The 10914-nt window shown below is 43.8% G+C and overlaps 1 protein-coding gene across 1 annotated transcript in view; it reads left to right on the forward strand.

Annotated features, from left to right (window-relative positions):
- The window catches only part of LOC139753911 (ionotropic receptor 21a-like), a 48775-nt gene extending 38151 nt beyond the window's left edge, over nucleotides 1-10624 (forward strand). Inside the window, 2 exon segments of the mRNA XM_071670869.1 lie at nucleotides 10021-10286; nucleotides 10609-10624. Of these exon segments, the coding sequence (XP_071526970.1) occupies nucleotides 10021-10286; nucleotides 10609-10624 (282 nt within the window).
- Nucleotides 10625-10914: the final 290 nt, after the last annotated feature.

Here is a 10914-nt window from a genome sequence, read left to right on the forward strand (position 1 = left end):
CAAAGAAACGAAGCTAGGACGCCATTTGGTAAACATGCGATTGTCCAAGACAGACAACAAGCGTTTATAAGCTTATCATTTTACAAATTTTACCAGCAATAAAGTTATCCAATTTGTATAGACCATCACTAATATTAAGATTATAATTCTTTGTGTATTAGCTAATAGAAGATTCAATGATATATCTCGTGGTATAGAGTTAGAGTTAATAACTGAGATGGCATTACTCCAGTCAAGACATTGATCATAGTTTTTAACGTGATTGAACAAGGCATTTGATTCTTGTCCCGCTCTTAGACTATATTTTTGTTGCTTGAGTCTAACAGAAAGATCCTTATCAGTCTGCCCAACATAAAATTTATCACAATTTCCACATGGCACTTTCTATATGCATCCAGGAAAATTTTCTGATGAATTCCTGATTAAGGTATCAAATTCTAATATCATAAACAATGTAGATTTAGTCAACAAGCTAAACAATATCAATGTTAATTTTGATTTCAAACTAGTTAGCTTTGATGTTTCCTCACTTTTCACAAAAGTTCCAGTTGATGATCTTTTAGAATATTTATTTGATGTCTTGGATGATATTCATTTACCTGTTTCAAAGTCTGTTTTCATTGAACTGATGAAATTGTGTATAAAAGACTGTGTATTTCAATTCAATGGATATTATTATGTGTAACCCTCTTTCACCTGTACTAAGTGATCTTTATATGGAATTTTTTGAAACAGAATTATTAAGAGATATCTTACCTACGAGCAGTTCACCGCTCGTAAGCTGGGTGATGGTGAATCGGTGGACGTGTACTTGGCTGACTTGCTTCGTCTGACAGCGGTCTTTAGGGGTATATTTGACACCGGCCTGGCCTGTTCTTTTGTGGCCGGCCTACCTGACCCTGCCCGCCGCATCCCACGGGCTGGTTTACGCATGGAATCCATGAACATTGGCCAGATCCTGATCCACGCTTTTGCTGGTGGAGGATAATGGCGGCGGTTCTGTGGCAGGTGTTTCGCTGCGGCGCCCTGCTCGTGTTGGTGAACAGGTCAAGGCAGCTGTTTAACCTGCCGTGACTGTATTCAGCCCAATCACTACGCCCGTGACTGTTTAGCTGGACGCAACGGGCGCCGAGATGGACGAGGCAATATGCGTTGCTTTTGCTGTGGCCGCCGAGGGTATATCACTTCGTTGTGCTCAGGAACCGGGAATCGGATTAGTAGAGGTGGGGCCAGCGCCAGCCTCCTCTCCAGCTTGTCAGTAAGAGGCGCTCTGCCGATTATTCGGTTGATCGTGGAGGGTTTGATCTGCGATGCCCTGGTGGACACCGGCTGTACGAAGAGCATCGCGAACGTCTCCATGTGCTCCCGTTGGACGACGCAGGATATCTGTATGATGACGGTGAGCGGTGAACGGTACTTGTGCGAGGTAACGGGAGTGGTGAGCGTCCACTTGCCGTCGGGAGTTGCGTCACTAGTTGGTGGTCGCTAGGCCGCTGAACCTCGACTTCGTCCTTGGCCTGAATGGCGTTAGCGTTTTCAGTGGTGTGACGGTATGCACGCCGAACGATGTGTGGTTTGGTGTTGAGTCTCCATCCTCAGCAGTAGCGACTGTAGCGACAGGTCCTGTTATTGACGAAAAGGATTTCACCATGACCTATGATGCGGCAGCGAGAAAGTGGACGGTTTTGTGGAAGTGGTGTGACGGTACGAAGCCGCCACGTCTGTTGAACACTACTCTGGAGCACCGGATACGACCGGAGGCTCGCCAAGAGTAAGAACGCGAGCTGTCGCAATAGAATGCGGATGGCTGGCTGGTTCCACACGACGAGAGGCGTCACGGAGTAGTGAAGGGGACGATCCCGCTGATGGCCATTGTTCAAGAGAATAAAAAGAAGGTGCGCCCGGTGCTCGACGTCCGTGAGCTGAACTCTCATCTTCGTCCACATACGGCCGACGCAGATATATGCGGCGAGATCAAGGAGTGGCGCCGCCGTTGACAGAAGTTTGCTCTTGTCGACCTGCGTAAATACCTTCCTTCAGATCCATGTGGGCCATCCGCTGTGGCCGTATCAGACTTTGGCATTCCAGGGAAGGCGGTACTGTTTGACCCCCTGGGCTAATAACTGAGCATCGCGCCCTTGGTAATGAAGAAGGTTCTGAGTATTGTATTGAGTTGGGACGAGAGGATCAATCGTGCAACTTTTCGTACTTGGATGACATCCTGGCGGACGAAAGGTGGCGCTTGCGACGGATGTTGAGAACCACCTCAGTCATCACGACCTGGTCTGCAAGCCCGCTGAGCGAGTGTCCGAAGGAGCTCTGGTGTTGGGCATACGAGTCTGGGGGAAGCAACGCGGCCTTGTTTTGAACCGAGACAACAATGTTGATGTGCCGGAGAAGTTGAGAGGACGCGCGGTGTTTTCCCTATGTGGGCGCCTCACAAGCCACGTACCTGTTTGTGGCTGGCAGCATGCGGCGGCCTTCTACCTGAAAAGAAGAGCCAATGTGGTCGCCACCTCATGGGACAGCGAGCTTACCAATCCGGAGCTGCACTCGATGCTCGCCGGGACCCTATACCGTGTGAAATGTTCAGATACAGCTCAAGGTCGTTGGGATTTGGATTGCGACGAGGCCGTCGTATGGGCGGACGCCAGTTCATCTTGCGAGAGGGGACGTACTGGAGGTGAACGGCATCATCGTTGAGGACGTCTGCTGGCTACGGCAGAACGAATGCCCGCACATTAATCTCGCCGAACTGGATGCCTTGCTGCGGGGAGTAAACCTTGCCGTCGCCTGGAAGATGGAAAGGCTGTTGTTGATGACTAATTCGAAGACCGTGTACTACTGGTTGATGGACGCGCTGTCAGGGAGGTCGCATCTGAAAACGAAAGCTGCCAGAGAAATGGAGACGATAAAAAGAGTGAGATAAGAGAGTACGGTTTGCAGATCGAGGTCAAATTCGTCACCTTCACTGAGAGAACAAGGCTGACGTGCTGACCAGAGTGCCATATAAGTGGTTGTTTTCTGCAGGCATCCAGTCGATCTGCGGGGCTGTCCCTGTCGTGTCCGAGCGCGAGATTGCTAGTATTCACGAAACCAGCAACATCATGGCATTAAGCGCACGCTGTATTTCTGTCGGAGGTTCTTCCCGTCAATCACGCGACGGCAAGTGCGCAACGTCGTGCAAGGTTGCGAAATGTGCCAGTCTATTAACCCAGCGCCTGTAAGGTGGGAAAAAGGGACATTAGGAGTTTCAGACTCCTGGAACAGAGTCAGCATGGGCATCTCCCACGTCAAGGACCAGCACTATCTGACGCTGATAGACTGTGATGTATCATGATATGCCATTTGGAGGAGACTCGGACGTCAAGACGCGACTGGTGTCATTGACTAGCAGGAGTCGGTGTTTTATGTCAGTGCACCGAAAGAGTTACTGACCGACAACGTCACCAGTTTTCGCAGTTCGACGTTCTAGGAGTTCGCCAGCCGCTGGGGGATAAGCGTCATATATCGCTGGGTGAACGTCCCTTGCGGCTACGGAAGATCGGAACGATGTCATCTGTCGGTGAAGACTATAGCAGAGCGGAAACGCTGTTCTGTCGCAGAGGCTGTCTATCGCTACAATATGATGCCCCGAGGTGACGACCCTTCCTCCGCTCCTGCAAATCGAATCTTCAGGTACGCGGTCAGGCTGCTCGGCATGGACGGTGTAAGGGAGCATGATCGGTCAGAGAACGTGCAGCATCGTCTCAAGGTCGGCGACAGAGTGTGGATCCGCCATCCCAGCAAAAGATGGAAAGATCAGAGCTCCATTGGACCAGTGACCAGAGTCGTCTCTGTGCAGAATGTCGAGGTCGACGGCATGCCGCGCCAAGTGGGTGCGTGATCTTCGGCTAGTTACGTCGGAACCATCAGTCGTAGAGGAGCCGGCTGGGGATGAGGCCACTGAGAACGATGCAGAAGACTACAATCTGATGACTTATGTACTTGCCATTAAAAACGACTCAGCCACAGTTAGAGCCGAAGGTTCCAGCGAGAATGAGGAGGAGAGTCCAGGACGGCCACTACCGCGCCGGAGTTCAACAGAACGCCGTCCGGTGGAGAGTTTTAATTACAGTGATCTGCTTTAAGATCAGGGAGGAGTGTTGTATAGCTGTAACTATCAGGTGAAGCGGGGATTCAGTGGCACACGATGACAGTAACTTGTTTACCAAATGGCGTCCTAACTACGTCTCTTCGTTGTGTATCAACTGACTTTTCCACGGGGAAAATGAAACACGATAAGTTGGGGTTGTTAGGGAGGTGAATGCAAGAGTTTTGGAAAGAGGGAAGGGAGTCAGTTGTTCTTCGCTGATGATACATCGCTGGTGGCTGATTCGGGTGAGAAACTGCAGAAGTTGGTGACTGAGAAAGGTAGAGTGTGGGAAAGAAGAAAGCTGAGAGTGAATTTGAATAAGAGCAAGGTTATCAGGTTCAGTAGGGTTGAGGAACAAGTTTATTGGGAGGTAAGTTTGAATGGAGAAAAACAAGGAAGTCAAGTGTTTTAGATATCTGGAAGTGGACTTAGCGGCGGATGGAACCATGGAAGCGGAAGTGAGTCACAGGGTTGGGGAGGGGGCGAAGGTTCTAGGAGCGTTGAAGAATGTGTGGATGGCGGAACATTATCTCGAAGAGCAAGAATGGGTATGTTTGAAGGAATAGTGGTTCCAACAAAGCTATATGGTTGCGATGCATAGGCTATAGATAAGGTTGTGCGGAGGAGGATGGATGTGTTGGAAATGAGATGTTTGAGGACAGTATGTGGTGTGAGGTGGTTTGATCAAGAAAGTAATGAAAGGGTAAGCGACATGTGTGGTAATAAAAAGAGTGTGGTTGAGAGCAGATGGTGTATTAAATGGTTTGGTCACATTGAGAGAATGAGTGATGAAGGATTGACAAAAAGGATGTATGTGTCAGAGGTGGAGGGAAGAAGGAAAAGCGGAAGACCAAATTGGAGGTGGAAGGATGGAGTGAAAAAGATTTTGAGCAATCGGGGCCTGAACATACAGGAGGGTGAAAGGCGTGCAAGGAATAGAGTGAATGTGGTATACCGGGGTCGACGTGCTGTCAATGGATTAAACCAGGGCATGTGAAGCGTCTAGGGTAAACCATGGAAAGTTTTTGCGTGGCCTGGATGTGGAAAGGGAGCTGTGGTTTCGGTGCATTACACATGACAGCTAGAGACTGATTGTGAGGGAATTTGGCCTTTGCTGTCTTTTCCTAGCGCTATCTCGCGGGGGTAGGGGGTGCTGTTTATGTGTGGCAGGGGTGGCGACGGGAATTGCTGAAGGCAGCAAGTATGAATATGTACTTGTGTATATATGTATCTGTCTGTATATGTATAGGTATACTTTGAAACGTATAGGTATGTATATGTGCGTGTGTGGGCGTTTATGTATATATGCGTGTGTGGGCGTTTATGTATATACATGTGTATGTGGATGTTTACTTTACAAAGACAGACAGCAGGAGGCCTGACTGGCCCACGACTTGTAAAAGAAAAAAAAAGTTTAATTTGACAAAAAAAAATATAATTCCGCTCAGCAGTTTTCTTAAGCTATCACCGACTCCACGCTGCTTGACATAAGCCTCCTAATGTCTTCGTTACCGCCGTCATTTATACACTGTTTCTGGTGTTTTTCTTAGAGTATTCCAGCATTTATACGATTTTTGAAGGTATGTATATTCTTAGCATTCGCTACGTCTCACCGTAACTCATACCAGTGCTCAACACAGCCATAGAAAAAGAAGCTTTTCCCACGTCCGTACTACATTTTTAGCTTTGAGTTTTATTTCATTTGTCCTGGTAACCGTATTTTCTTGCATTTTGAAAAGATGTTCGTGATTCACTTTATCGATCTTGTCCAGAATTTTGAACACGCATTAAGTTGCCGCGAAGTCTACGTTTTTCAAGCGATAAGAGATCCAACCGTTTGGGCCTCTCATCGTATGCCAGATTTTTTGTCGCGCGTCTTTGTACTTGCCGTATTTTTTCCTTGACTTTTTATAGTTTAGACCAAAATTGGACTGAATATTCAAGGTGGGATCTTACTAGAGAACTATAAAGTGTGAGAATTGTTTCAGGTGTCTTGTAATCTATGTTCCTGGCTACGAAACCTAACATTTGGTTGCCTTTTTTTATTTGCTGCTTGATACTGTTTAGTGTACTTCAGATTGTTGCTAGTTATAACTCTAAGGTCCTTTCTTCGTTTACTTTAGATAGAGAATTCCGAAAAGTTTATAGTCGTAACGTATATTCTTGTCTCCAAAGTGCACAACTTTACACATGTCCACATTAAACTTCATTTGCCATCTGTCTGACCACTCTGCTAGTAAGATAAGATCTCATTGCATCATTTCGTATTCCGCCTGTTGTCAGCTCTATATCCTAATTTAGTATCGTCAGCAAATTTGGAGCTTTTAGATATGAGACTGAGTTCTAGGTCATTTTTATATATCATGAAAAGAATTGAGCCTAGGAGCGACCCCTGTGGTACACCACTCGTTACGTCTACCTAATCTGAGGCTTCGCCGTTTAATACTACACGCTGCTTTTTTTCCATTAAATCAGTCTCTTGTCCATGTACAGAGATTTTCACCGATTCCGTGTGCTTTAAGTTTATGTAAAAGTCTCTTGTATGGTACTTTATCGAAAAGCTTTTGGAAATTTAAGTATACTACTTTAGACGGCGCTTTTTCTTCCCAGTTCTGATAAATAACATTAGAAAATCCCAACAAGTTTGTCAGGCAGGATCATCTATTGTGGAAACCGTGTTGGTTGTCCGATATGATTTTGTGCTCTTCTAGAAAAGTGAAAATTTTATCCCTTATTATTTCTTCCATCGTTTTACCTAACATTGATATAAGGCTAATTAGGTGGTAGTTCAAGGCACAGTTTTTGTCCACTTTTTTATACATAGGAGTAACATTTGCTAGTTTCCAGTCAGTCGGCACCTGACCATTGGATGGAGATCTGTTGATTATTCTTGTTATGGGGTATATCAGCTGTCTCCTGACCTCTTTTGAAAATCTTGGAGCTAAGTTATCTGTGCCGTTGATTCTGTTAGGATTTAGTTGGTTCAGGTATTCAAGTACTTCATAGCTCATTATTTCTCTAACCTTCAACTCACCTTCATCAGATCCTTGAAACATCTTCATTGGTTCGGTATTCGAGATGTTTCTTCAATTGTGAATATGGACTTAAAGGAATGATTTAGCCATTTCTTTGTCGTCAGTAGTTAGTATGTCATGTTTGTTTCATAATGGTCGAGTTCCTTCTTTTACTGTCTTCCTTTCTTTTATATACTTGAAGAATTCCTTAGGATTACTCTTAACTTTGAGTTCTTTTTTTCTTCCTAGCGGTCACTCTGTCTTATGACATTCTTACACTCCCTTTGGATTCTGATTATTTCTTGACGATTTTCATGGGTTCCTATTGATTTGAATTTCTCATATGTTTTCTTTTGGAAAATTAGTCATTCTATTTTCTTATTCATTTATGATAGTTTTTCAATACTGCAAGTTCTCTTCGTAATTCATGGAATATGTTTATTTTTAATATCAAGTAGTGCATTTTTAGAATTATTCCACATTTCCTCTACTATGTGTGAACGTCAAGAAGTTTTGTTCAATTGGTACTGCGAATTTCGTGTCTCATGTTTTCAAAATTTGTTCTCTAATCTAGGATCAAGAATTTGTTGTCAGGTATTTCATGATCTAGACTTCTCTCCAATCTAATCAAACTGTGATCGCTGTTTGACAAACTCTTTCCTACTTCGCAAGAGTTGATTAAGTTTGTGTCACAGGTGAGGACAAGATCAAGAATGTTTTAATCTCTAGGTGCTTTTATTAATCAACTGTTCTAGTAAAGCGTCTCTAATCTGTTCAGTTAGTCTCGTTCCTTCTCGGTCACCTGTTCACGTGTTCCAGTTTATGTTTGGACTGATGAAATCTACTATTACAACCTCTTTACTGTTTACTGTAATTTTGATTTCACTGTATAGCACCTTATCGTAGTCTTCTTTTTGCTTATGATGTCTGTGAATAACTCCGAGACGTAATTTACTTTTGAACTTGTCGGTAATGTCAATATAGAGAGAGTCGTGTGTGTCTACTTTGCTTATCTTAATAGCACTTAGACTGTTATCAACGTCGATCAAAACTCCTCTACCTACCCAGTACAAGCGACCTTTCGTAAATAGTTTGGATCCGGGTATTGCTAACTCGGCGATTATTCATTCTCGGAGTTCTCCCGCGTTTCTGAGATTGCAATAATGTTCGGTTTTTCAGTAATTGCATAGGATATAAGTTCATCGCGTTTCGTAATGATGCACCAGGCATTTGTGTGTATCAAATCTATTTTCCTTGGAGTTGTTTTCTGGAATGAATTTGCCTTTATTTACTGTCGGTATGCGTGTTTATATTATCACTGTTAAAGTCTGTTTTTAAATCGCTGCCTTACTCTGACCCACCTCGCAGTGGACCGTACCTGAGTTACCTGATAGTTGATTTGTAGCTGTGTTAACCCGCTACTTATAATGCCTGAGTTGTCCCCAACTGACCCTACTTGACCTTTCTTTGTAAAATCCTCTGCCTGCGAGGTTACCGCTATTCCCCGAGGATCCCTACCGCCAAGATCCCATCCATCCTCTACCACTAACTTTATAGTTGTCAAACTGGACTCCTTGTCCCTCAGATCCCTTTCACACTCAGATTCCCTCCCACCTCGCACAGCTACCCCCTCCCCCTCCCCCTCCCCCTCCCCAACACTCTTAGTTCCTTCCTTAGTTCGACTGTGATCTGCTCTCCTGAGTAGGTTATCCCTATTGGAAAAAAAAAGACTGTCTAGGCGGGCTTTCTGTATTCATTTAAGTGAAGACCGTCCCTAGCGTACAGAGATCTGTCAAGACTAAAATTATCCCACAGGTCTATATTAAGCACACTATCCTCCTCCCTACAGAGCTTCGATTCTTCTGTTTATCCCCAGCATTCTTCCCAGGATACAAGAATCGACGTCATAAGCTTCCTACGACTTTCTTAAAATTGGTAATAAGTTCCTTATATTTCGCTAATACTTCTGATCTCCCATTATCTACACTGTTCGTCCCCACCTGAACAACAAAAATCAAGTCCTTGGGATTCTTTGAGACTGTGTCCTCAAACTTATTTAGGCCGTGTTCTATCCTAGCACCTGCATAAATCAGGTTCTTCCCTTCCTATTTCTTCCCGTCGCATATCATCTAGTAGACTAAGCCTAGTGTGCTTAATGAAGAAATTAACCATTCAGATAATTTACATGTGATGGAGCCCACTGAACTCAATTTGGATCTTGCCGGAAAGTTTGGCTTATGGGTTTTTATAAGTTGATACATATATGGCAATGAAGGGGACAATGATGAAAATCTTTTGATGAGAGAATCATTACCTTTCAACAACAACTTCAGTTCTTTATCAAAGTGAGAATTAACTGCTTCTAGTGGAATGCCACTGAATTTACAGTACGTTGTATGTTGTACCATCCGGTAACGCTTGTTTACCAATGGCGTCTCAGCTACGTCTCTTTGTATATCAACTGACCGTTCTACGTCTTCTGTCTCATTCTTGTATCTCCCCTAACGATGTGATCATTACACAAAAGTGCACTTAGGAACTTATGTTTCATTTTCCTTCAGAAACTTCTCACTTTAGAAGAGTCCATCATTTCCCTGCCCTGGGGTTATATAATAATGATAAATCTTAATGACGATAATAATAATAATGATAAATAATGATAATAATGAAAATAATAATGATAATAGTAATAATAAGATAATAATAATAATAATAATAATAATAATAATAATAATAAGAAGAAGAAGAAGAAGAAGAAGAAGAAGAAGAATTAAAGTCACGTATTTGAGTGTGACTGTGTGTTAGGGGTAGATATTTCCTAACATTTCTAAGGTTCTTACTCATTTAGTAACCTAGTCATGTCTGGGCCAGATCACTATCATGGGGAAGGAAACAGATGCAGGCGGCAGGCTATCAGTGGGGTCAGTGGTACTGGAGGTGACAGGGATACTGGTGGGCCAGAACCTGCAGCTGCGGCTCCCTAACGTCAGTTCTACCCGTCTGTTGCTGACGGTATGGCTGTTGTTTTCCTTCATTATCGGGACAGCCTATCGAAGCAACCTCATCGCCGCCCTCACTCTGCCCAAGTACCCACCTCGACCAGAGACCGTGAGGCAAATGGTTGACGTCGTAGACAGGTAAGATCTCATCATTTCCTTCCAGGAACATATCTGATAGGTGTTTTTATGTTAGCTGAGATGACACGCACAACTGAGGCCCTGATTAAGGTCATCCCATTATGTACATACAAACCCTAGCCTGACTAGGTACCCACTCTATCTGATTCTTAAAGGAAACAAAATAAAAAAATCTTTCCAGGAATCTGGTATGTGGCCACTGAAGAAATATCCAAACTAGTACGATACTGAATATCAAGAATTGATATTGTACAGTAGAGTATGTATGGAGACCGGGTTTTATGCTTCACTTTATAATATATGTACCACGTTATTCCTACAGCCCAGGGAAGATTTAGCAATATCGGTCTACTTTTTCCTTTTCAAAAAAAAAAAAAGAAAAGAATTGTCAATAGCTAATCAGAATGCAAAAATAGAAAAAAAGGTATAGATCATAATCATAGATGGCACATATTCAGGCGTCAACGTATCCTAGCCAAGTATACGAAAAAAGGAACATGGATGATACTACATGTCTGCTATGATTAAACGTTTAACTAAAAGAGAAAAGACATCACAGGGTTGACATCTGGCGCACATCTATTCATCACTTTGTGCTGTCAGTATGGCTCTGAGACACTGCATCAAG

This window comes from Panulirus ornatus, chromosome 16, assembly GCF_036320965.1.
Source record: "Panulirus ornatus isolate Po-2019 chromosome 16, ASM3632096v1, whole genome shotgun sequence".
NCBI classification, from domain to species: domain Eukaryota; kingdom Metazoa; phylum Arthropoda; class Malacostraca; order Decapoda; family Palinuridae; genus Panulirus; species Panulirus ornatus.